Here is a 22,768-nt window from a genome sequence, read left to right as displayed (position 1 = left end):
GGATTGAGAATGCAACGGGACAGCGAGGATTGTGATCGTTCAAAGCGCGCACTCGACCACTTTGTCGGGTACGACAGCAGTTTGTGGCAAAACATGCTTGCGGAGCTTTGCATAAGGTGCTTCAGAATGCGAGAGACTGCTTGGAGCGTGAGCTTGCATAAGGTGTGCAAGCTCACGCTCCAAGCAGTCTGTCGCATTCTGAAGCGGCGCGAGTGAGAAGGATCTGCCACAGGCCTCCTGGCCCTTAGGACGTGTGCGATCGCCGTGAGGATGGAACGGACGGATGCGACACAGCGGAAGACCAGGGGGAGGCGGCGTCAGCGGGACGAAGGAAACGAGGTCGGCAACCGCGGATGCGTGCCGCCGGCGCCGCGAAAAACTAAGGAGCGCGCGCAAACACGCACATACGCAAGACACACACACACAGACACCGCCGCCAAGTTGAGGAGCAGCCATACCAGCTCCTCCTTCACTGTATGCGCTGTGGGGAGGGGGAACGCGGCGCAGCGCGCACGGTTCGGCGGTGGCTGTCGTTGCTGTCTTCTCGTCTTCTACGGCGCTGGTACTGCGCTTTTGTCTTTTGGGTGGCGTGGCGCGGTGTGTGTGCGCGGCACTTCTCCCCCGCAGATGGGGGAAGTGGGGAGGAGTGGCGGCTCCGTCGTCCTTGACCCGCTTCTCCGCTTATCGCAGCCGCTTTGCGTAGCAGCGCCCAAGAAGCGGAGGAGCCGAGTTGCCTCTTCCTCCTCCTCTTGCTGCTGCCAGGCGGAGAAGCGGTCTTGCAGGCGCGACGTTGAGCCGGCCGGCTACCGGGGCATTCATGGCGCCGCCGGCCTTCTCTTACGTCTGGCAAAAACTAAGCCCATGTGCACACACGTCGCGCTCTGTGTTTAGCTGCCGTGGTCACTCGAGTGCATCGCTGTTCCTTCCTTCCTCCTCGCGACTCTTTATTTACCCACGCGCAGCTTCATCCTCTCCAGCGGAAGAAGTGGCCGTGAAAGAAGAGCCGCTTATCAAGAGCATCGCGAAAGGTCCGATCGTAAATAGAGCGTGCAACGCGCACTGCGACGTTCCGGCAGTTGTCACGGTGCCTTAGGCGGTGTGGGCTCGGAAGTATTGCTTTTTTTTTTTCTTTCTTTTTTCTTGCTCAGACTAATTTATGCTGTCATGATGTCCGCGCGGCGTGCTTCCGATGCAGGAAACAGCACAAGCGCCACCGACACTCGTGCGAAAACGGGAAGAGCGATTCTTCCGCAACAATAACTTTCAGAAGGTGGGCGCTGAAAACGTGAGGGTCCAATACGCACCGGCAAGCCGCTGAAGAAGATTGTGGACGTGTGTTTAAAACCCCAAGCTCCGTGATGTTTATAAAGCACCGAAACGCCCAATCAGTAAAGCAAACATCACTGTAAAGCCATGGTCATCGTCGTCACAGGTGACGTCACACGCCTGCGCGCAGCGATTATGAGACCCGAGTGTGTTCGGGCTACGTTAAATAACAGTCGCTATTTGCACAAAGTATACCCTTTTTGACCCCGCCCCGAAAAACAAGGTCCCTGAAAAATATAAACTCTCTAAGGTTAGTCTCTAAAAAGGTTAAGCACAGTCCACAGCCCCGTATTCAGAACGCATGTAATTCCACGAGCTGAACGGACTATGCATTTTGCTAATAAAAACAGCGCAAGCTACAGGACAAGCGCTGTAGCGCGATGACGACACGTCAGTTAAACGACAATCTCAGGACGGTTCGCACATGGTGGTAGCCACACTCGAGTCTCGAAGCATCTATCAGCCACTCTGATTTTCTTAGCGAGTGACAACGCGCTCGGATATGTATATACACTCCTGCAAATTTCGGCGCGTGCCGACCACATGCAGTGACCTGCGCCGCGGACCCCAAAGAGGTGGCGTCTGTATACGCCCCAACTATCGCAATCGCAGCAGGCTTTCTTTCCTCAAAAGCATCGTTTTTCTCTCTACGCGGCCGCTGGTGCCGTATAAGAACGGGTGAAAGGCGAAGTCGACGATGTCCACGCGGTGGACGACGTCCAAAGATTGAGATACCACCATGCAACACACGCCGCGCGAGGGTATATACGAAGATGGCCCGGTTCGGAATTATAACCCGACGAAGGCAGCGCATGGCTGGATGATTATGGTGTTGACATCGCTACAGTGGACAATGTGTGCTTGTGCGTTTTTATTGACGATTCGTTGCTGTATGCCAGCGCCAGGCAATGAAAAAAGAAGAAGAAGACTATGGCTGAGTGGTCAAGCGAAACTGGACCCGTATTCCGAGTTTGCGTCGTTATCGAATAAGTCGCTATCTCCCCGACCTCGAGTATTCTGATTGGTGGAAACCCCGGAATATGATGTGGACACCTCTTCCGGTTCCGTATTGGCAACACCCTGTTCCGGCGTTTCGACCAATCAGATGACTCGAGGTCACGTGAGATAGCGACTCTTCGATAACGACGCAAACTCGGAATACGGGCCCTGTTCTGACGCTCACTTTGGACAGAGAGGGTTTTTTCTTCTGCCGGATACTGACGAAGAATTTAGGACCACTGAAATAATACCGCCTCGTGTTCGGCGTCGCGATCTTCTCTCTCACGTTCGGCTTCAGGTTCGGATGATGGTCGCTTTGATTTGATGATTAGAGAGCTGAAAGCATTTTGAGCTTAAAACCCAGACGCTAATTTACATGGAACAAAAGTGAACCGCTATTGTTACTGGCACAAATATAACGAACAGCAGATTGTGAGCGTGTGTGCGCGTGAGGGGGGGGGGGGGGGGGGGGGGGGGCAGGCAACGTAGTTTTCCGCGAATTTGCGCACCCGCCACAGCAAACTCGGCTTACTGAAGAGAAAAACAACAAAGAAGCGTCGGCATCTTGATCTTGTCAGCGTCTGTCAGACAGGCTCGTTTGTTTGCACTGGGCGTCTTACGGACGTGCTTAAACAGCCTTTTCGTGGCGCCCCCACTGTCGTCAACGCTGCAGGGAAAGCATGCATGAACTACAGACTGTTTTGCGGGAGAAAAAAAACAAAAGAGAGTGGGATATAAACGGCCTCCTACCGAGCATGAGACTACAATGGGCCAAGGGGTCAAATGGAGAGAGGGTTCAGTGCGTACAAGACAACGCGGCTTGAATGTGCACGCGGGGTGTGGCGCAGGGCAGAATTAAGAGTTGTCCGCTCAAGCCAGCTGCTGACAAAGCACTGCAGCTACCGGGAGCGCGCGTTTCGCGCTGATTGATGGCGTGCTTTGGAACAACAAGCCCCGTACAGAGATGAATGGGGAGCCGTTGGCGTGTAATGCACGCGAGCATCAGAGCGCTTCGAAACACAGAAGGCCATCGTCGGGCACCGAACTAAACAGTGTTTATGGAACAGGGCAGATCGTTAATGAAGCAAAGCAAACAGCAACGCTTAAGCGCACCGTCTCGCATCTGCGACGCCATTTGCTTCGTTCGAAAACTGATGCCGTGCGCATTACGTCGGGAAATACGTAATAAGGCAGCACTTCTGTGAAGCGTTATATACACGCTTGCCCTAAAAACAAAGCCGCGCATCGCTTGTTGGAAATTCCGTTTTATACAGTCCTGCCTAGAATACTAGATAGCTTGCAACTTTTAGGAAAACGGCGTCGATCGATAATTGTATGCCAACGGTACACAGATGAAACGAGCACCACCCCTTACGGAATCTGAGCTAGTCGGAGGCGCTCTTAATGTCCACCGCTCTATGTCACTGGATTCAAACAGCCGTAACTTATTCTTTGAGCGCATGCGTATTTGTCTTGTGCTGGTGACAATGCATTGAGCATAAAAGAACAATGAAGCGTATACAACTCCTCAATGGGCTGACTTGCGCCCGCAAAAGAGCTGACCAGTGACTCGGCGGTGGCGATAGCATGCAGCAAACGTGCTCGCAGGTCGTCGATACTCCTCGAAACCAAATTGAAGTCGGTGAAGAAACATCCAGATAAAGGCACGAAAGCTGACTATAGCACAACGTGCAACACAGCAGAGACCGACGCAAGTGGATGGGATCATTCGAGATACATCTTCGCCCATCTTTCACGACAAAGAAAATGATAAAGCCGCGTCTTGGCGACACTGATCGTAAATAAAGAACGCAAGATCTTTCCTTGTACGGTACAAGCAAAGTGATAAGGGTGCACGCCAGCAGCTGCCATCGGCAACAAATAGAGATTACAAGGGTTCGCGGAAATATATACACGTTGTCCCACGTAACACGAGTCAAGGTTTTAAAGATTTATTTATTTATTTATTGCAGTTTGTAGCAAAAATACAATTTTTGCCGTGGGACCGAGGCTAAAGGTGACGTAAAAGTCACCTGACTGAGACATCGGATGCGAATGGAACCGCCTGCATAATGTTGGCAGTAGCCTGTGACGTTTTAAACTGTATTTAAATATTTGCTGGAAGACCCAAAGTGCGATACAAAACTGTAGAGCACCTTCGGCAACATCTCGATGAATTGCTTTTTACACTGTATATCTCACGTGGTCCTTCTTACTGCGTTCCAAAGGCCGGGGGAAAAAAAGAATCTACATGCCAGAACGTTTTCGCACCGCTATTGTGCTCCTCTTAAAAGTGCAATGGGAGAACACGGTCGGCTGCCGTTTAATTGTGGTCGCGGGAGAACGGCGGGGCTTTGCTCTGGTAGTATAGGTTTCTGGGTCTCTGACTTTCGTCGCATGGCGGCGTAAATACCAAGATTACACCACACGCCACAGAGTGTAAATACCAAGATTACACCACACGCCACAGACTCTGAAGAACATATCCGCCACCGTACAGTTCACTATCCAAAGAACGACAGGTGGTGTGGCGCAAAGCTTTGAATCGGTACCTTCCCTAACCCATTATTTCCAGACTCCTTAATTCAGAAATCAGCCCCACTTGTCGATTTCTATGGTGCTGAAACGTGGAGGCTAGCCAAGAGGGTTCTACTTAAGTTGAGGACAACGCAGGGGGCTACAGAACGAAAAATGGTAGGGGTAACATTAAGAGATAGGAAGCGCGTAGAGTGTGTCAGAGAAGTAACTCGAGTTAATGACATTCTATTGGAAACCAAGAAGAAATGAGCGCATGGGCAGCGCATGTAGTGCGTAGAGGGGATAACCGATGGTCGCTTAGGGTAACAAACTGGATTCCAAGGGAAGGAAAGCGTAGCAGGGGGCGGCAGAAAGTTAGGTGGGCGGATGAGATTAAGAAGTTCGCAGGGGTCAAGTGGATGCAGCTAGCACAGAACCGGGTTCTGTGGAGAAATATGGGAGAGGCCTTTGCCCTGCGGTGGGTATAGTCCAACTGATGATAATGATGACAGACACGCAACAGCAATAAATGAAAATTTTCATTTTCAGAAATTAGTTTACTAGCAACATTATCCACCCATTATTTAAAAAAAAACCTATATATAAAAAAAGGGCTGGTTCACCTTCGCGCGAACACCCGGCGTGTATGCGTGAATGCGTTTGTATTATTTCCTTTCACACTGTATCTGACGATGCGTTGAAGCACGTGTACCCAGAGCTTTTCAGCCGCTGTCGCACATTATTCGACCTCGTTTCCCCTTTTCTGTCAGACGGCCTTGATGTTGCCACCACAGTTCCTGCAGTTTCCTCTTTTCCCCTCAATATTTCCACATGCACCCGGTACCTTCAACTACATATACGAGCAGACGAAAGAAAGAACAGAAAAAGAGGAGACGGAGGGGGTAAAGGGGCAGAAAAGTTCGGTTGCGGCGTTCCAATTTTTTTTAGGAAAAACCTTGAACCCGCACCGGGATACCGTCGCACGCAAAAGTGGGTAGGCCGGCCGGCTGTCTTCGTTGGACGGTGGAGAGCGATTTTTCAACGCGGTAACCTTGGGCGTAGCTTAGACCACGGCGTACCGGTGCGCCGGAAACCATGGCCAAAACACACAACGGCTAGGGAAACGAGGGAAAAATGGAAAGGAAGGCCTTCAACCGGTTACCGCGCGCAATCTCCCAAAATGGAGCAAGGCCACCCCTTCGATTCAAAGGACGTACGGATGCTGGTGGGTGGGAAATTTCGAAATGGGAGCGTTTTCGGGGAAAAAAGGGGGGGCCTTGCAGGTACGGGTTCTGCAAAATACATGTATATATCGAAATCTGAACGGAACGAAAAGGGTGAGAGCACTAGAAAAAATTAAAAAAAAAACGCTGCGAAAGATGTACGCAGCGTATCCTTTGCCTCAACGATCTACACAGGAAACACGAAACCTATACAGCCAGCGCATGCTGTACTTTGTCTGGGTTTTAAGGATACTCGTTTGGTATACCCGACAAAGGACGAATAAGGCAGCCTGGCGTGGGCACGGGATTGAAGAGCAAGGCCAGCCTGTACACGACACGCTCGCCGTATACACGCAAGGATGAGAGAGTCTCCATTCTGAAGCGATGAAGGTCAGAGCAGGGACGCTGTCAAGCGGGACCGCACACCAAACGCACACAAGTGTTGTGCATGGAAGTCCCCAGAGTTGAGAAAAGTAAAAGCCCCTCCCTTTCCTCGCACAGCGTCTGAGGAGGCACCGCTATTTTAACTCTAGCATTACTCTTCACTAACACTACTGCGAACGCTTGAGGAATTATCAAAAAGCGGCGCCAACCGACAGAAATTAGAAGCATGCCTTAACGGGTAAACAATTGATACTATGTATTATTCAGCGGACACTGTTTTGTGTGAAACAGGCTACTATTTAAAATTATTCCACCTAAATAGCGACCGGGCTTTACGCAATCTTCCACGAGGGCTGCGAGAAGTGAAGAATGATCATTCGAGTTGAGTTTCGCTAGAGCAAAGAAACTGGTGGTCAGCACAAAACAGGCATCATTTCACTGCCCCCAAGTTTTGCGCACCGTATATTGATTTACGCATACGGAGTTAGGCAAAACTCTGTTAGGGATGAACTAAAAGGACAAAGTTTCGGAATCAGTTCTGTACGATGGACAGTTCGGTTTTGAACGGTGCAATACAGTCCCCGCTCTATCTAACCTAACACTGTACACACAAAAAGAAAATGACATTTTCGTGGCGGAAAAAGAAAAATTACAAGGGTTCAACGCTGCTGAACCCAATATTGAGCGAAAGCATTAGCTGCGGGTGACCGAGCGTTCTTCTCTTTTTCTTCTTGCTCAGCCCACATATAAAGCCCCGCTTTAACCGAGCCGTACGTATGAACGTGCCTTAGTGGCCTACAGGGGTAACGTGAATGCCAGGGACCTAGCAGGCTGATTCTGACATAATCGTCCCATGTGAAACGAGAGACCCAAGTTGGCAGCTCCTGCCAGCCCGTGTGATACGTGGGGTGTGACGTCACAGCGTCACGTGGGTAAGACGTAACTGCGGCCGGGTCACGCGAAGGCTTGAAAGTGCGAGTAGTATTGCTTTCGCAATATACGTTTATATATACATATATATATACATATACATATACATATATACATATACATATACATATATACATATACATATACATATACATATACATATATACATATACATATACATATACATATACATATATATATATATATATATATATATATATATATATATATATATATCTGCCAACTTGGGTCTCTCGTTTCACATGGGACGATTATGTCAGAATCAGCCTGCTAGGTCCCTGGCATTCACGTTACCCCTGTAGGCCACTAAGGCACGTTCATACGTACGGCTCGGTTAAAGCGGGGCTTTATATGTCATTATCAGAGACACGCTCAAAGACGATGCACACGCGGAAGTGTATATAACCTCGACACCAGCCCCAAGCCTATACCGCACTTCGCCTTCTAAAGGCTCCGGGGAGCCCTTCTAAATTATTAACAAACAGCTGCTGAGAGACCACGACCCACTACGGATGGCCGGAGAGAAACGGGACTCAGCTCGCATGCAATAATTGAATAAGCCGCAAAGCGGCGAGTGTTGGAAACTGGGGCGACCCGACAGAAAAAAAAATATGTAGGAACCATCCAGGTCAACACCGCCTAAAAAGGAGCTGCAAATCAATTATTCCTGCCACATAATTGTTGTTGTTGTTGTTGTTTTTCGGCCTCTGTTTCTATCGCGCAGGTCGTTCCATGCAAACGCGTTTCCTACACTCTTTCTAGGAGGCCTCGCGAGCCCCGCCAACTTTCGCTGTCGACGACGAGGAGGAGGAGGAGGAGGAGGAGGAGGAGGAGGTCGGGGCACCGAAAGAGGCCGCGGAGGCAGACAGGCGATGCATGCACGGACTGAGCATTTATCTCTGGAAACGTTAGACGCCGCGCGCAACCGACAGATATGCAGTCGCTCTCTTGTTTGTTTTTGTTGTTTGTGTTTGTCTTTTCGCCATAACGTCCCACCGCCCCGGTTCGACGAGTCGCATCACGCCATCGCATGCACCCACACGGAACGGAAAAAAAGAAACACTGGACCAAACTACACGAATAAGATGCGCGCTTTAAAGCCGGGACAGGGGTCAGCAGTTGTGAGCAGCGCTCAGGTTATGCAGTTGACTGGGAACCGAAGAAGAGGGAGATTAGCGGCAATGAACCACGGGGAAGGAATGGATGCAGGGCAGGAAGGCCTGGGCGTGATGCGAGTGGCCCGGAACATGCGCGGTCTCTGCTTCCGATGAGAGGAGGCGGCTCAATCTTACGGAAAAGCACAGTGAGCAAGCAGCAGCAGCAACAGCAGCAGCTCCCGGGACATGAGAATCAGGTCGAAGTGAGAGGCGGGGAGCCGGGAGGGACACGCGCACTCGCTCAGCTTGCATGCAGAGGAACCTAGAAAATAGGGAGGCTTCTTTCTACCGACATAGGGGAACGGGGCGCACGCGGAAGGAGACGGCGACCATATGCCGTCGGGCTCAGCAGACGTCCTTAAATGCAAAGAAAAGAAACGCACGCGACACAATGGAGGAGAAAGTGAACCAGAGAAAGGGAAAGTTAACCGCTAGCAGTTTGGCCTGTTTCGAGACGGATCACCCGTTTTCCGCGGCACGGGTAGATAGGCAACGATGAGGAACAGAAAAAAGTTCGGCCGTGAGAATGCGAAGGCATCAATCTTTCTGTGACCCCAACTTCGCGGCAAATGTTCCTAAATTCGTTAAAATTATTCCTTGTAATGTGTATGCGCGTTTGCTGCACACAAGACAGGCGATATTCCGACGTTGTCGCCACGAAAAGCGACCGTGAGCTTCCGAGTTTGCACGGAGTGGTGGCAAGACGGTCCTAGTTGAACGAGGAGCAGTCCAAATGCATTCGGGTTTCATCGGTGTTCATATCACGCAATGCCTCAGTGCATCGAGATCTGCCATCATCAATCACTGCGTAGGCCCGCGCTCTCCCGGTTTCATTCGGCGATTACTATTGCTGCAACACCACTACGCATCCAAAACACTAGTTAGTACATTATGCGCACCACAACGTGCTCACTACACGTGTCCCTCTAACAACACGCTTAAACCAAACACCCTTCGTTGCCTATGCGTTAGGTGCCCGCCTGGAACGCAGAGCGCCTGAGTTTTAACTCCTATGCCAACCAATTTGCATGTTTTATTGAACTGCTTCTATTTTCTGGCCGCCAAGCTCGCCGCCATCTTTATGGATGCCACCGAGTGGCAGTGACAACTACCCCAGATGGGTTTTCGAGCAAGAAGGCTAGTAACACTTTCGCATTTAAAACAAAACTAGGCCCGCCCAGCCGTCATGCTTTCATTTCCTCATACCGCACTGATTGCACCTGAAGACCTTCCCGCTGCCAAAAGAGGACAATGCGAGGTACTTGGTATGAGGCGATAGTTGGTTGGTCTGTGGGGTTTAACGTCCCAAGGCTACTCAGACTATGAGAGACACCGTAGTGGACGACTCCGGAAATTTCGACCATCTGGGGTTGTTTAACTTGCACTGACATCGCACAGGACACGGGCGCCTTGCTTTTCGCCTCCATCGAAAAGCGGCCGCCGAAGCCGGGATTCGATCCCGCATCCTTGGGAACAGTAGTCGAGCGCCGTAACCACTGCGCAACCCCGGCGGGGGTGAGGCAATAGTGCATTATTAATCACGAACTCCCACTCTAGAGAAGAGGAAGTAAGATTTAGGGTAGACGTATACTAAGTATCCAAGAAATAAACCACAAGGGTGGGCGCACAGGTCGTTCAGTGGAGTACACCGTGAAAATTTGCATGCAGCAAAACTCAAACGCTTCTCCGGAAGTGAAAGTGAAACTTAGAAGAAAACCGTGCCCTAACTAATGAATAAGAAAATATGACTAAATATATCGATTCTCGTGAACCAAAGGAAGGGAGGGGGGAGCTGACGGTATTTCAAAAGGCTCGCAAGCAACGCGGAAGTCCACGCGACGAACGAACACCGCCAGGTAGAAAGTGTGTCGAAAAAAAGTGCGTACTGAACTCGAGGACCGTGAGGGGGATCTCGTTTAGTTTATTTTACACCACGTTGCCCATTCTTGCGCCTTTCCTTGCTCGACTCCATCGCACCATAACCGCCGCCTCTGACCTGGCGGCGCCCTTTGATTAGGGCGTGGCATCTGCACAACAAAGCCCCCCGTCGACGAGCCGGGAAACGTGGCACAGCCACTAGGGTCTAACCCCCTTACCTTCCCCTACTTCTTCCCGAACGCATGGGCGTTCGGTCCTCAGTGTTTATTCAATCTCGAGCATTCTCTGGCCTTCTGCTAAGTCGGTCGGGCGCCAGCCATCTGTCTAGCCTGCAGTGAGCTCCTGACGACAGTCGGGGATGAAGGCTTCCGCGTCAAAATCGCTCTTTTCCTGCCTGTTCGTTACTTTTTTTTTTTTTTTTTCGGCGAAGCTTCGCGCAGCAACATACGTGCTGGCGTGCGCGCAGCTCAGGGGCGCGTTTTGGCCACCCGACGGCCTTCGATAACGGCGTATTTTTCGAGACGTGTCCACGACTTGGAGAAAGTCTATCTCCGTTCTCGTCTACAGCTACGAGGTCCGCCCCCTTACGTCCCCATTTCCATGCACTTACGGCAAAGGAATGCGAAAGAAGGGGGGCGAGGGAAAGAACATCCTTTGTTGCGCCTTGTCTGGCGCCGTTTCGGTTGGAAAGGCGGCATTGGTTCGCGCACGCGGTACAGACGTGATGCGCACTCTAGCACGCGCCAAGGCCCCAGTCTCCGCTGTTCTCCTGTTCATGCCCCCCCCCCCCCCCCCCCCCTTCCAGCTCATAGTCGACCATTGCCTCCCTATCTCCTGCTCTTCCCCATGCCAGGGTTCTATCATCGCCTATTTCCTTCTTTCTAGGTTTAGCAAAAATAAATAAATAAATAAAACAAATAATTCGAAGCCATGCGCGACTGGAGGAAGAAAAAAAGATTCCGCTCACTTTCGGCGCGCCCAGCGAGGTGCGGGAAAAGCGGACGACAACAGGCACAAACAGGGCAGAGCGGTTCGTCTGCTACACCGGTAAGCAAAAATGGCGGGAAGAAGGAGGGTGGGCGGCTGGGGGCATCCCCCTACCCGGTTTTGAGAATGAGGTCGAGCGGCTGCTGCGAAAGCGCTTTCGAAGGCGAAAGTGCAGCAGCACGCTATCGAACACCACAACAAACGGGAAAACAAAAATAACGCTCCCGACCTGGAGCGGGCGCCGCGGTAGCTATCCTGCATCTTTCCCTCGCGTGGCCTGGGCGCCTAGACACCCCCCCCCCCCCCCCCTCTTCTTGAACAACGGTAATACTCCCGGTGCCGCGCGTGCGCAAGATGCACGCGCAGCCCTCGTACAGGAAGAAGCGGTGACGGATAAGAGAAGCGCGGTTTCAGATAAAGAAAATGGCGGGCGACGCCGCCTCGAGCGAGCTGACGACGACGCGCCCGATGCTTGGTGTGGGTGCCCCGGGGTGTGGCGAATGCATGTGCGTGCCGGCTAGGCGGTTATGCTTCGCACAAAGTATGTGCGCGTCTATTTACTACGACGCCGCGTTTTATCCCGTACAGTTTGAGAGGAAATAAAACGCCGAGAGGGACAGCCGCGGAGGGATTTTGTTTTGTTTTCGCGCTTTTCTATTCCTCCTCCGCCACGCTGTCTGAACAAGGGTGGCTGACAGAAGTGCGATGACGCAGCTGACTTTCCCTGTCTCCCCTAGGTTCTACATAAAGTTGGAAGGGGGCGGGGGGTCTGTGACCTAGATTTCTTCCTCCGTCTCTGCCGTTTTTTTATTTCTTTTCTGTCTCCTGGCGAATTCCGTATTCGAACCCTCCTGCCCAAAAAGCTGGCGCTGCGCCTCGAAATGCCTTCTGCGTGTACGGTTGACGGCGAAGTTGTGCGACTTTTTTATTATTACCATCAAATGACGAGCCAGTTTCCGTTATTACGTACGGTGGCAGTTGGGACGGCGTTATTTGGTTCGGTTTCTGTTTTTGGGAAGGTTCGGCCACTCCCGCCATGTGGGGCGATTTTCTTCTTGTTTGCCTTTCCTCCTCCTCCTCCAGGTACCCGCAGCTGTCAAGCTATGCTCCTAACGGTAAGAGACTAGCGCGCGGACGAGGAGAATGCCTAAAGCGCCCTACATTCTAGACAACGGCGTGGGTCTAAATTTAAAGGCGGGCGACATAACTGCTGAAAACTAAAATAAAAGAGCAGTTCTGTTGCAAGTTGCTGTGGCAAAAAAAAAAAAAACGGCGGCGTCTCCAGAAGCTCGGTGTGAAGCAACAAGCCATCGAACACGGGGTGTATAGCACAGTTTTTCCTTGCTTGCTTTGTTTTTAGACTTTCTGAAGGAGGAATTTTTCGTTTGCTTCCATCATATCGGTCCCTCAAGGAAGTGAGTTCATTAAGAATTAAGGGAGCCTTCCGAACAGCGAGGCACCTGAAAGCTGAATGGAGCTGTGCTCTTGGCCGCGTTAGGAGAGTGGAAAACTCCAAAGGATCCTGTTATGCGTCATTCGAAGGCGGGTAAAACGTGATGCACGGTCCCGCATGACGGGATTCGAAACAAGCGACGTCTTTGTGCCTCTCGAGAGAAGACAATGGACCTTTTTATAGCGGACGCAAGAATCCGCTCGCAGCTTCCTACACACTCCATCGTTTCAGCTCGCGCGATCTCCACCATCATCATACTTAAAATAAAAAGAAGGCAGATCCAGAAAGAAAGCATTTTGCCTTCTCCCTCGTTAATCCTCGTCGTGAGCGCATACGGTGCCGGCGGTCCGTAACGTGAGAGCATCCAAAAGTCACGTAGTAAACCGGATGCTGACGTCAGCGCGACGAGCTGCGGAGCTCATCCGGCTGCGGTGCTCCCCTGACGTCATCGCGGAACAACCGTAGGATAGGGGGGGGGGGGGGGGGGGGGGGGTCAGGCCGGCGCCACTGCATTTCTCTCAGCACAGAAAGGCACGACGTAGCCCTAGCATTCATTTAACTTTCACGTTTTCCTACAAGCATGGGAAAGCCTAAGTGGGCAGCCGCCAGCACTGCTGAAAAGAAAAACAAAAAAGAAGAGAGGAAAAAAAGGGGGGGAGGGGGGGGGTAGAAAGCCATCCGCGGAAAAACTTATCTCGAAAACGGTCGCCGAGATCAACTTCTCTGAGGAGGCGGAGGCTGCGGCAAAGGGAGAGGAAGATGAAAAGTGCCGATGTTCGAAAAGCATAATCGGCCACCCAAAGCGCCGGGACCAACATAGAAAAAGAAAGGGACGCAAGAAGCAATGCAGCGCACCATCTTACACACCGCCGCCCTCGCCTCACTTTCCGTGGCATCGTTCGACACCGCCCCCTTTCCGCGCGGACTCCCACGTTCTTTGCCCCTTGCCGCGCCATTTACAAACTCCCACCCCCACATCTACTACAGGATGACTTCACCCGTTCATTCACGAGGGACGCCCCGTTACGAGCGCGGTGGAATACGCAGGCTTTAGCAACCCTGCAATTATAGGACGACGCACGCTTTTACGCCGGCTTTGAAACGGTAGCCGACCCTCTCTAGATACTTAACCCTTACGAGCCACGAATCTGCTGAGTCCGCAGAATGCTCAAGATAGTGAACTGAAGGTTATGCGAAAAGGAAAGATACGGCAGCCGACCTTGAGAGAACGGTTTAACCACGTCATGAGTATGGCCTTCAACGCGCGATGCGTGGTGGGGGGTTTTCATTTCACTGCCAAGATCTTTCCGATATAGTAAATCCGTACTGCCAATTGAGCGGCGAGCCTGCCACCTTAGACCATATAATCTGGGACTGCGCGGGGGATCCGCCTCCGGCAGATCTAGTACCATCTCCCTTGCTGGAACACTGGGAAGCTGTTCTCGCCAGCCGGGACCCAGACGTCCAGTCCCGGGCCCCGGCAAGAGCGCAAGAGGTCGCTGACAGACTTGGACTGTCGGCCACCTGGAGCAGCTGAATGCAGCCCAAGGCAAGTACCAATCGCTGACAAATAAAGTTTTCTCTCTCTCTCTCTCTCCCCATTTCACTGAACAACTGTGAGCTCTGTGGCGGTGGAAATCTGAGCGTCTAACTGTTAACTAAAGATGTGGCTTTCTTTCAGTGTTTATTACAGGCCATCCAATTGGGATGGACGAAAAACCACATCAAGGTACTATCGACGAGACTGTAAACTTCAAGCGGGGGGCTTTGTCGGGCTGGTTGGTTCAACTGTATACTTAACCAGGCGCGGCAGATGGCATTCGTGGGTGAAGCCAACCTACGTGTGGTCGGCACACAAAGGCGTTGCAACTCAGCAAAAACTTGGACCCGGTAGGACGTCAGCGCAGGAAATACCAGGAACAACAACAAAAAGGCCAACGTAGCTCAATATTTTCTGTCCTGCCGCGACCACTTATTTTGAATTTAGAACGCATTGTCAGAGCCAGGAAACTTCCTAGAGCCTTGTAATCCACCATGACGATGGCCAACCAAATTCTGAAATATTGTCTGTTGCTTTCTTTAGGGTCCTTGTTGGACCAAATGATTTAATTTCGGCAGGCCAGTTGGTCTACCCCAACTTTCAAAAAGAATTCGGTGTTGGAAAAGAAGTCGTGGTACTGCAGACTTCTCAAAACGAAAAAAGAAAAGCACAGAGAGAGAGAGAGAGAAGGAAAGCCCTCATCCGTCTAACCAGTACGTTGAAGTGTTCCCCAAAACTCACCCGCCAGAGAGAGAGAGCTTGTTAAGCCAGTCTTGACACGAAATTGCCTCCTTTCATCGCACTTGCACGTGTGCGCACGCACGCGGTTGGCCGATAAGCGCGGCCCCCTGTGGAGAAGACTTTTCCGCCCGCAGATTCGCTGTACTATGGGACAGCGTCCACTACAACGAAGGCTCTGCCCAGCAGCACACCAATACAACGAAGACACACCAGCTGCTCTCTTTCTGAGCACAGCACGAAGCAAACTGTCCTAGCGGGATGTCTTCGCCGCCCCGTAAGAATGGCTTTCCCGCGCAACAACGCGCCGCGCGGCGAAGCGCGTCGCCGATCCCCCGCCGCGCGTGTCCTCTCCGCGATGAATGGCCCTGGCGCGGACAGCGCGCCGGGCATTGTGCTACTGCGCGCGAGCACGCTCGCCGTTAGTCGGGTTGAACTAAGACGGGGAAGAGAAGTGAAAGATGGAAAGGAGGAGAAAAAGCCGTACGTCACACAAGCAGCTCTGACCACCAGTCTTATTACCGTATCGGCGCCGACGTTACTGACCAGAGGTCTCGTTCATGGGGGGTAGGAGGTGCTCTTTGCTTCGGGGCCTTTCCTCTATCTTTTTTTTTCTCAATTCGCGGGGAAGGCAACAGTTCCTGTTGGATGCTCGACAAAAATGAACGTTAAATACAACGAATCAGGAAGTACAGTGGGTTCAAAAGAATTTTTTTTTTTATATAAGAAACTGAAAGATGCCCAGCGGAGACCATGAATATGCGAAGTGTACTACTTTAGTGAATAGTCTACAGAACTATGCTGTAGTTCATGCAAAACGATAACATTTAGTCGGCGCTCCTAGCAGTACTAAAGTTACCGGCAATGCGCTTTTTGTTACGCAAAAAAAAAAAAAAAAAAAAAAAAACGGGTGACATTTCATTTCTGCCAGATCCCGTGTCGTAACTATATTACCTCGCTCATCTTCGTTTCCGGTCGTTTTTTGTTCTCTTTTTATTTCTGGCAGGCATCGAACAACTGAATCGATCGCGGGCAGATTGTATCCGCGTCAAAACGGCACACGTACGCAACTGCTCGCGCACCTGCGACTTCGTCGCCGGCGTGGCACAGAACACGGACTTGGCGTAAGCGCGTGCTGGCGGGGAGTCGCTTTCTTCACCTCTACGCCGAAGCAGCAGGAGTCCCGTAGGCGCGAGAGGATCGCGACCCGTTCTCGGTAAACAGCCCGCCGCGAGAACTCTGGCTGCGCGCGTTCGGAAGAGAAGGGCTACGCGCACAGCCACCGGCGTAGTAGTACGCAGTAGTACCGCGTAGAGAGGCGCTGAAAAGGAGTGCGAGGTGGCGCGCGTCGTGTGAGTTCTAACGCTTCCTCGGAAGCCGAAGCATATAAAAGAAAAAAAAAAAAAACGCAGCCGGGATGAGTCTTTCCTTTTTGTCTGTGTGCCTGTGCGCGCTCGGCTGAGGCCCGCCCACATGAACGCAACTTAGCATAGGCGATAGGAAAGTAAATATCGACAGAAAGAAGGCTGGAGTGCGCTATGCAGGTCAGAAATGCTTAGTCGCCAGATTCGGAGAAAAACGTACGGCAAGAGAAACACGACAAAGCATCCTAACTGGTTTGGCCCTCGGCGGCCAACAGTAGATTTCGACTAGTTAAACCTCATAGGCACGTCCTAATGACGAATTACTGGCGCGTGCGGATGCAGACGTTTGTCTGAAGTGCGGCTTAAGCAGTAAGCTGTCGACAAAAAAAAAAAAAAGAAAAAAAGGATCGTCGCATCTCGGGCAGGGGCGGATTCATGTGTCGCAAAAATTGTCTTTAGCGTGGTTTTGCTATATAAAATTTTTTTCGCTTTTTCGCTATAAAATTTTTCCCCTTTTTCACACATTGAAAGAAAACGTACAAGGACTCTGAATCCAGACTTAAAGTGATGTATAGTTGAATGTCAGCTATAACATAGTGGTAAAGTTCTTTTTGAACAAGGAAAATATCCACTCCGCCAGCGCGTACCGTCTGACCGTTACCAGGAAATGTTTTTGAGGAAATTTTAACAAATTACCGAGCGACTTTTGCGCGTGGAAAGGATAAGAAAGGGAAAGAACACGATAAATGGTGCAACCCGACACGGCAGCATAGCGTATCACACGACCATTCGACTTCTATAGAAAGAAAGAAACATATCGAATTGAACCTGGACAAAATTGGAATACAAATCCAATCTTCTTTCGCAAAGCCTTCGTTACGAAACGCTACAAGAAGTGAATTCCCAAGACAGTGATATTGATGCCTTGTACACAGAGATAGAAAAAAAAAAAGCAAAGCGAAGCCAAATTTGTTGTTGCGGAGAAATGACTGGAATTTCCAAACTGTTGCGGCCTGCGCAGGGTTCGGTGTCGAGTTACAAGAAGACTGTGGGAGTGAGTCTCCGAATCTGAACGCCAACAGCAGCAGCGACAACAAAAACAGCGATGCTGTATGAGTTTAAGGTTGAGAAGGACCACAAAGATTTAAGTGCTTGCTACACAAAAAGCATCACAAAATCCTTCTGGCAACCAGCAGATATCGAGTGCACTTAAGAAAAAAATGGCCGCTTCTCTTTCAGCTGCCGGCGATATATCGAAGATCAATTGGCTCGGCGGGGAATAGATCCTCCAAGAACAAAAAGCAAGGTTATACCGCCGGATAAAATAATCAAACGTGTAGGGGCAAAAAAAAAAATGAAATGTTAGGTAAAACTGGTGCGCGCAGAAATACGATTGGCGGCAGATTATCGCGCCTTTACTCTGCGCTACTTCTTGGGTGAGCTCCGTTAAAATACCGTGTAGCCCATCGATGTTTTCGTCTTCGTGTGCTACTGTTTCGTCTTCCTCGCGTCACTATTCTCAGTTCTCGCCCGGATAATAACCAAAGCCTGTTCTGTACCTACGCGGCCATGTACATACAGTCTGAGCTCACAAAGAGGTGGTTGCCCTGTTCGTGTGATCTTCGAACCGGATTTTAAACAAGTCAGGGACGAAAATCGATCGCTGCTCTGGCTGCTCATGCACCACAAAGAGGAGTAACCATCGCTAAAAATTAAAGGCCAAGAGAGAGAGAGAGACTGTTTAATGGAAAAACAGAGAATTTTGCCGGCGTTTAGATTTCGCTGGCATGCTATTCTGTGTGGGTAGGGGAATTCGGGAAGGAAAGATTGAAAAAAGAATGGAGAGGGAAATCATAGAATTGAAAAGGGGGAGATAAAACACGGCCATTAAATACGTGCTAAGGTGCTTCGTGGAGTAATGATATAAAATCAAATAATGAAATGCATGATCCGACAAATGTGCTTATAGAGTTCACAGCTTTCAAAATGCCAGAGGGAAACATGCGAGGTGAATTTAGAGTTTGTCAAGGAGTCCAATGTCTTTCAAATATGTAAATAAAAAGTTCATCGCGAGTCTCTGTTGCCTAGGGCAGGCTAAGGGACCTAAAACACTGTTCATTGTTAAAGGCAGTAGGGAGAGCTTCTCCATGCTGTGTTCATAGTTTGCACGCTCGTCAGCGTACGCAGTGCACTCAAGTAGGATATGTTCCAAGCTCACCAGACGGTCCCATGACGGCGAGCATCTCCCCCGGCCGCACCAGCCCGGAGACGTCCTGAAGCATGGCCTTGCTTCCGCACGAGACGGAGAGCCCCCGGAAGGCCAGCTCGACGGGCCGGGCCGCGGCCACGGCCGCAGCCGACGAGGAGCCATGGCCTCCGCCGCCGCTGCAACCTCCACTCGCCCCGCTGCCGGCCCCCTGCGCCAGCCGGCAGCCGCCGCTCGAAGAGCTCTCCAACCTGACAAATGAAAATGGGAACAGGTTACGCAACTGCCGCTGCCCTCTGCAATACCATCGACGGGACAACAGAAAGCACTCGTGGTTTAGTCAAGCAGTCATGAAACGGCCATTCACATTCGCCACCGTAAGGAACAAAAGAGCAGAAACAACAGAACAGAAGCAAGACAGCACAGAGCGCTACTGACAACCCGTTGTTTCTTAGTCTTTGTCCTGTCGTTTGTGCGCTTTTGTTCCTCACGATGTCCCATCAAATGGCCTACAACAACGCCCTATTAAGTCACAATCGCCACTCCGTTTAATATAGGCCGGAAGAAAGATTTTTACAAATGATAAGAGCTCAATTAAAGCAGGATTTTTTTTTTTTCGCGGTTGTGCCATGGAGACTGCACCCTGTCATGACGGAGATTAATTATCGTGACGTCACTCCCCATTATGATCAGTGATCGCTAGAGCTTTATGAGATGCGAGTTGACGGGAGGAAAAAAAAAGATGTCCGTGTAGCCTCGCTAGCCACTCTGCTATTGTTTGTTCCAGAATACAGACATTCACGTCTCCCAAGGTTTCCAGTAAACTAGTTCGATGAATCACGTGGCATTATTTTTTTTTTCCTTTTGTACCACAAGCCCATACACCGCGGAATTGAGCACACGATTGTGTGCATATGGAAGTATCAGATTAAACAACGGTTAGTATGCGTTATAAAACTCCGATGCGATCCCGGTTTCTCAAGAGATGCGGTGCATTAACTACGAATTCCTGCTTTTAAAGACGGCGCAGTAACGCGAGGTTTGGGTCCACACTATCTTTAAAAAAAAAAAATGAAAAAACCCTGCCGAAACTTGCAAGTTGGCGTACGCTTCTCCAATGGTCGGCCGGAAATTTCACACACACACGCACATACAAAAAAATGGTGGAGGGGGGGGGGGGAGGGAGACACTTCGGTTCCGGAACTGAAGTTGATACGAGCATATTGTTTAACTCACAAAGCGCGATTTCATTAGCGAGTGAGCATTTGGTCGACACAATTGGTACACCGTATACCGACCGTGTTACGCGAACAAGTGTAGTTAGCGCGATGCGAAATGCGCAAACAAGGGTCGCAGCTCGAAAGCAACCTTCGTGAACATCCAGCATCAACTTTCTATAAACGTCGTCCGTTTGTTAAGTTTCCCCGACAAGAAAAGAATAACGAGAAGAAAACAATGTTTAGCCGGCTCTGAACAGGTTATCCTCGCCTAGCAGGTCATGCCCCATGACCGACACTGCGGATACAACGTTGACGGATGGAAAGAATATAAACAGCATGACTTAGATGAATTTCTGCAAACGGTGTACAGAACGCGCGTTTATAGCACATATACAATCAGCAACAAAATTTCGCCCCCTTCTTTAGCAATTTCACGAGTACGCCATTCCATACCTTGAAATAGGTCAAAACTTCGTAGCGCTCCTTACTGGTTAGCTACGAGAAGCCATGCTACGCTTTAATACAGGATTAAAAACCGGCAGGACCCCCCCCCCCCTTTTTTTTTTTCTTTTTGCCTTCGTAACCAAAACACCGTATCAGCACTGTGACCCTGGTACTGCAGTAACCTACGTCTCCAGCAGCAAAAAGACGGTCTCTTCACCGCGGAGCACAGTAGCTCTACAGGAAAGCCGAAGTCGGCGGTCGCGCTCCCATTCAAGGCGCGTGAACAACGGCCGTGTAGGCAAAAGATTCCGAAAAATCAGCAAACACTACAAGACTATTATCAACTGTACTGTTGAGAACACAGAAACACGATGAATAATTAAAGAAATGGACACCTCGCCGTTCCTAGCGCAAGCGTCTATCGCACGCGTGTATGACCTGCCTCGTACCTGCATGCAGGACCCCATATTTTCTCCCAATAGCCCGCAATAAGTATTCACTCGTTTTCCGGGTAACAAAATACACGGCTCCTTCAAGCTCAAACCAGCAAAACTGTGGCGCGCGAGATATAATAGATCGGGTAACCGATGTTAAGCCGAAAACTCTCGAACTCTTCTAGAACTTCAACATGACTCGAGCAACAAATGTCGCAAGTATGACCCCCAAAAAGAAACTTGCTATCAAGTCACAAAACGAGGCGCAAACGGCAACAAGTACGCGGAAAGAAAAGACTGCATACATTGCATACCTGCGAAATAAACGACTTGCTCAAACAAACCAGCAAAAAATATGTACCACTTCGCGAAAAAGCTGCGTCACGTCAATGGATAAATCAAAGAAGGGTAGGTAGTACGCACTGAGAAACATGTTTAGGTCAACAATCGCTTGGCCGCAAATATTCGCTCGTTTTTTTGCGATCTGACAGCACTTCGAAACGAGCCATAGTTGGTACGTAGTGGAACATTGCACGCCGCAATACGGAATAAGATAACAGAAAATACGCAACAATCAGCCCATCAGAAACACGAGAAAAAAAAACACCAAACGTATAAAAGGTGACAAAACTGACCCGCAGTTGGGCCGCACAATGTCGAGCCTCGAAACATCTCCCTTGCCGAGCAGGAGAGTCACGTAGCCCGGCAAAACACGAGGCGGAGAGCTGGGCACTTGCACCGAAGTCGCTTCGGCCGACGCGGGCCCCATGGCGTAGCACGCCCTAGAGCAACGATGTGCGCACCTTCGTCGTTCACACTAGCGGCGGCGACAACGCACGCATCACACGCCCGCGGCGGACGCGCGTGACACGGTCGTCTTCGACGCACGACTTCTCTTCGAGGCGGTCTCCCTCGCACGGCGCGCCGCTCCCAGCATCCGCGTTGCACGCGCGCGCACTACTGACTCAATGACCGAGCAATCTCGCGGCGCGCAGCCATCTCCTCCGCCGCGCCCTCCCTTCGTCACCCTCTCTCTTGCTGGCCGTGCGTCCCCCTTACTCTCAATTCATACGCGCCGTTGTCCTGCTGAACGAGCCCGCTAACCTCCTCCCCGTATAAACTGTACGCGCGTACACGAGAAAGAAAGAAGGGAGGGAGGATGAAAAGAAGAGGAAGGGAGCCACAACCATCGGCACCTTGCGTTTCCCGGCGGCTCGACAGGGAGTTGCTGCACGCTGCGACCCCCCCCCCCCTCCCCACCGCGTAGTACACTGCGGATGGACCCGCTCTCCCACTACCGCTCTAGGTGCGCGCGCTTTCTCTCTCTCTCTCATCATATTCTCTTCTTTCTCACCCTACTGGATGAAGCATGGGGCACCCGCAAAGTCAGAGTCGAAATTCCTTTACACGCGATTGAGGGAACGCGCGTGGCAGTATGAACTAGGCGAGCCTGAAATGAAAGTTGATTTAAAGAGGCAAGCCGGTCGGCTTAGTCTGTGACGATTATTGGAGACTCTTACTGCTAACACAAATACAATGTTTCGCCGGATTATTCTTCCTTTCTATCGTTCCCTCCGCATTCGGGAATAGAACTGAGAACCGCAAATAATACACAGTCTCAGCCCGAAACTGCTATTAAGCTTCAGTGTCGTCTTCTGCTCCTGCGTGATACCTTGCCGAGGAAGATGTCAGAGAAACCAGCAGTTCGTTTGGTTCGACTACAGTGGGATTGTCCCGATTTCAGGGCTTTCAAAAGGGCATGAGGGCAGTGTAAACTTACCCAGTGGCTGCATGCATGACGTCAACGTAGATTTTACAGTGGCTAGCAAAAGAAAGCGCGGGCTTGTCCGGGCCGATAGTGAGGAATACGCGGCATGGGAAGGCCCGTTCAATGACCAGGAGTTTAGGGCTACACAGCTTTGAGGCAATCATCAGAAAACCACGGAC

The 22,768-nt window shown here is 50.7% G+C and overlaps 1 protein-coding gene across 3 annotated transcripts in view; it reads right to left on the bottom strand.

The window, feature by feature from the left end:
* The window catches only part of LOC146197142 (uncharacterized), a 210,027-nt gene that overhangs the window by 35,860 nt on the left and 151,399 nt on the right, over nt 1-22,768 (bottom strand). For all 3 annotated transcript variants that reach the window (XM_084598916.1, XM_084598918.1, XM_084598917.1), the window contains exon 2: nt 18,736-18,974. In XM_084598916.1, coding sequence (XP_084455042.1) covers nt 18,736-18,974 — 239 coding nt within the window. The remainder of the gene's footprint in view (nt 1-18,735; nt 18,975-22,768) is intronic.

The sequence above is a fragment of the Amblyomma maculatum genome, chromosome 3 (genome assembly GCF_055883805.1).
Source record: "Amblyomma maculatum isolate TAMU_Amacu chromosome 3, ASM5588380v1, whole genome shotgun sequence".
In the NCBI taxonomy this organism is placed as follows: Eukaryota; Metazoa; Arthropoda; class Arachnida; order Ixodida; family Ixodidae; genus Amblyomma; species Amblyomma maculatum.
This window is presented reverse-complemented; position numbering and strand designations above follow the sequence as displayed.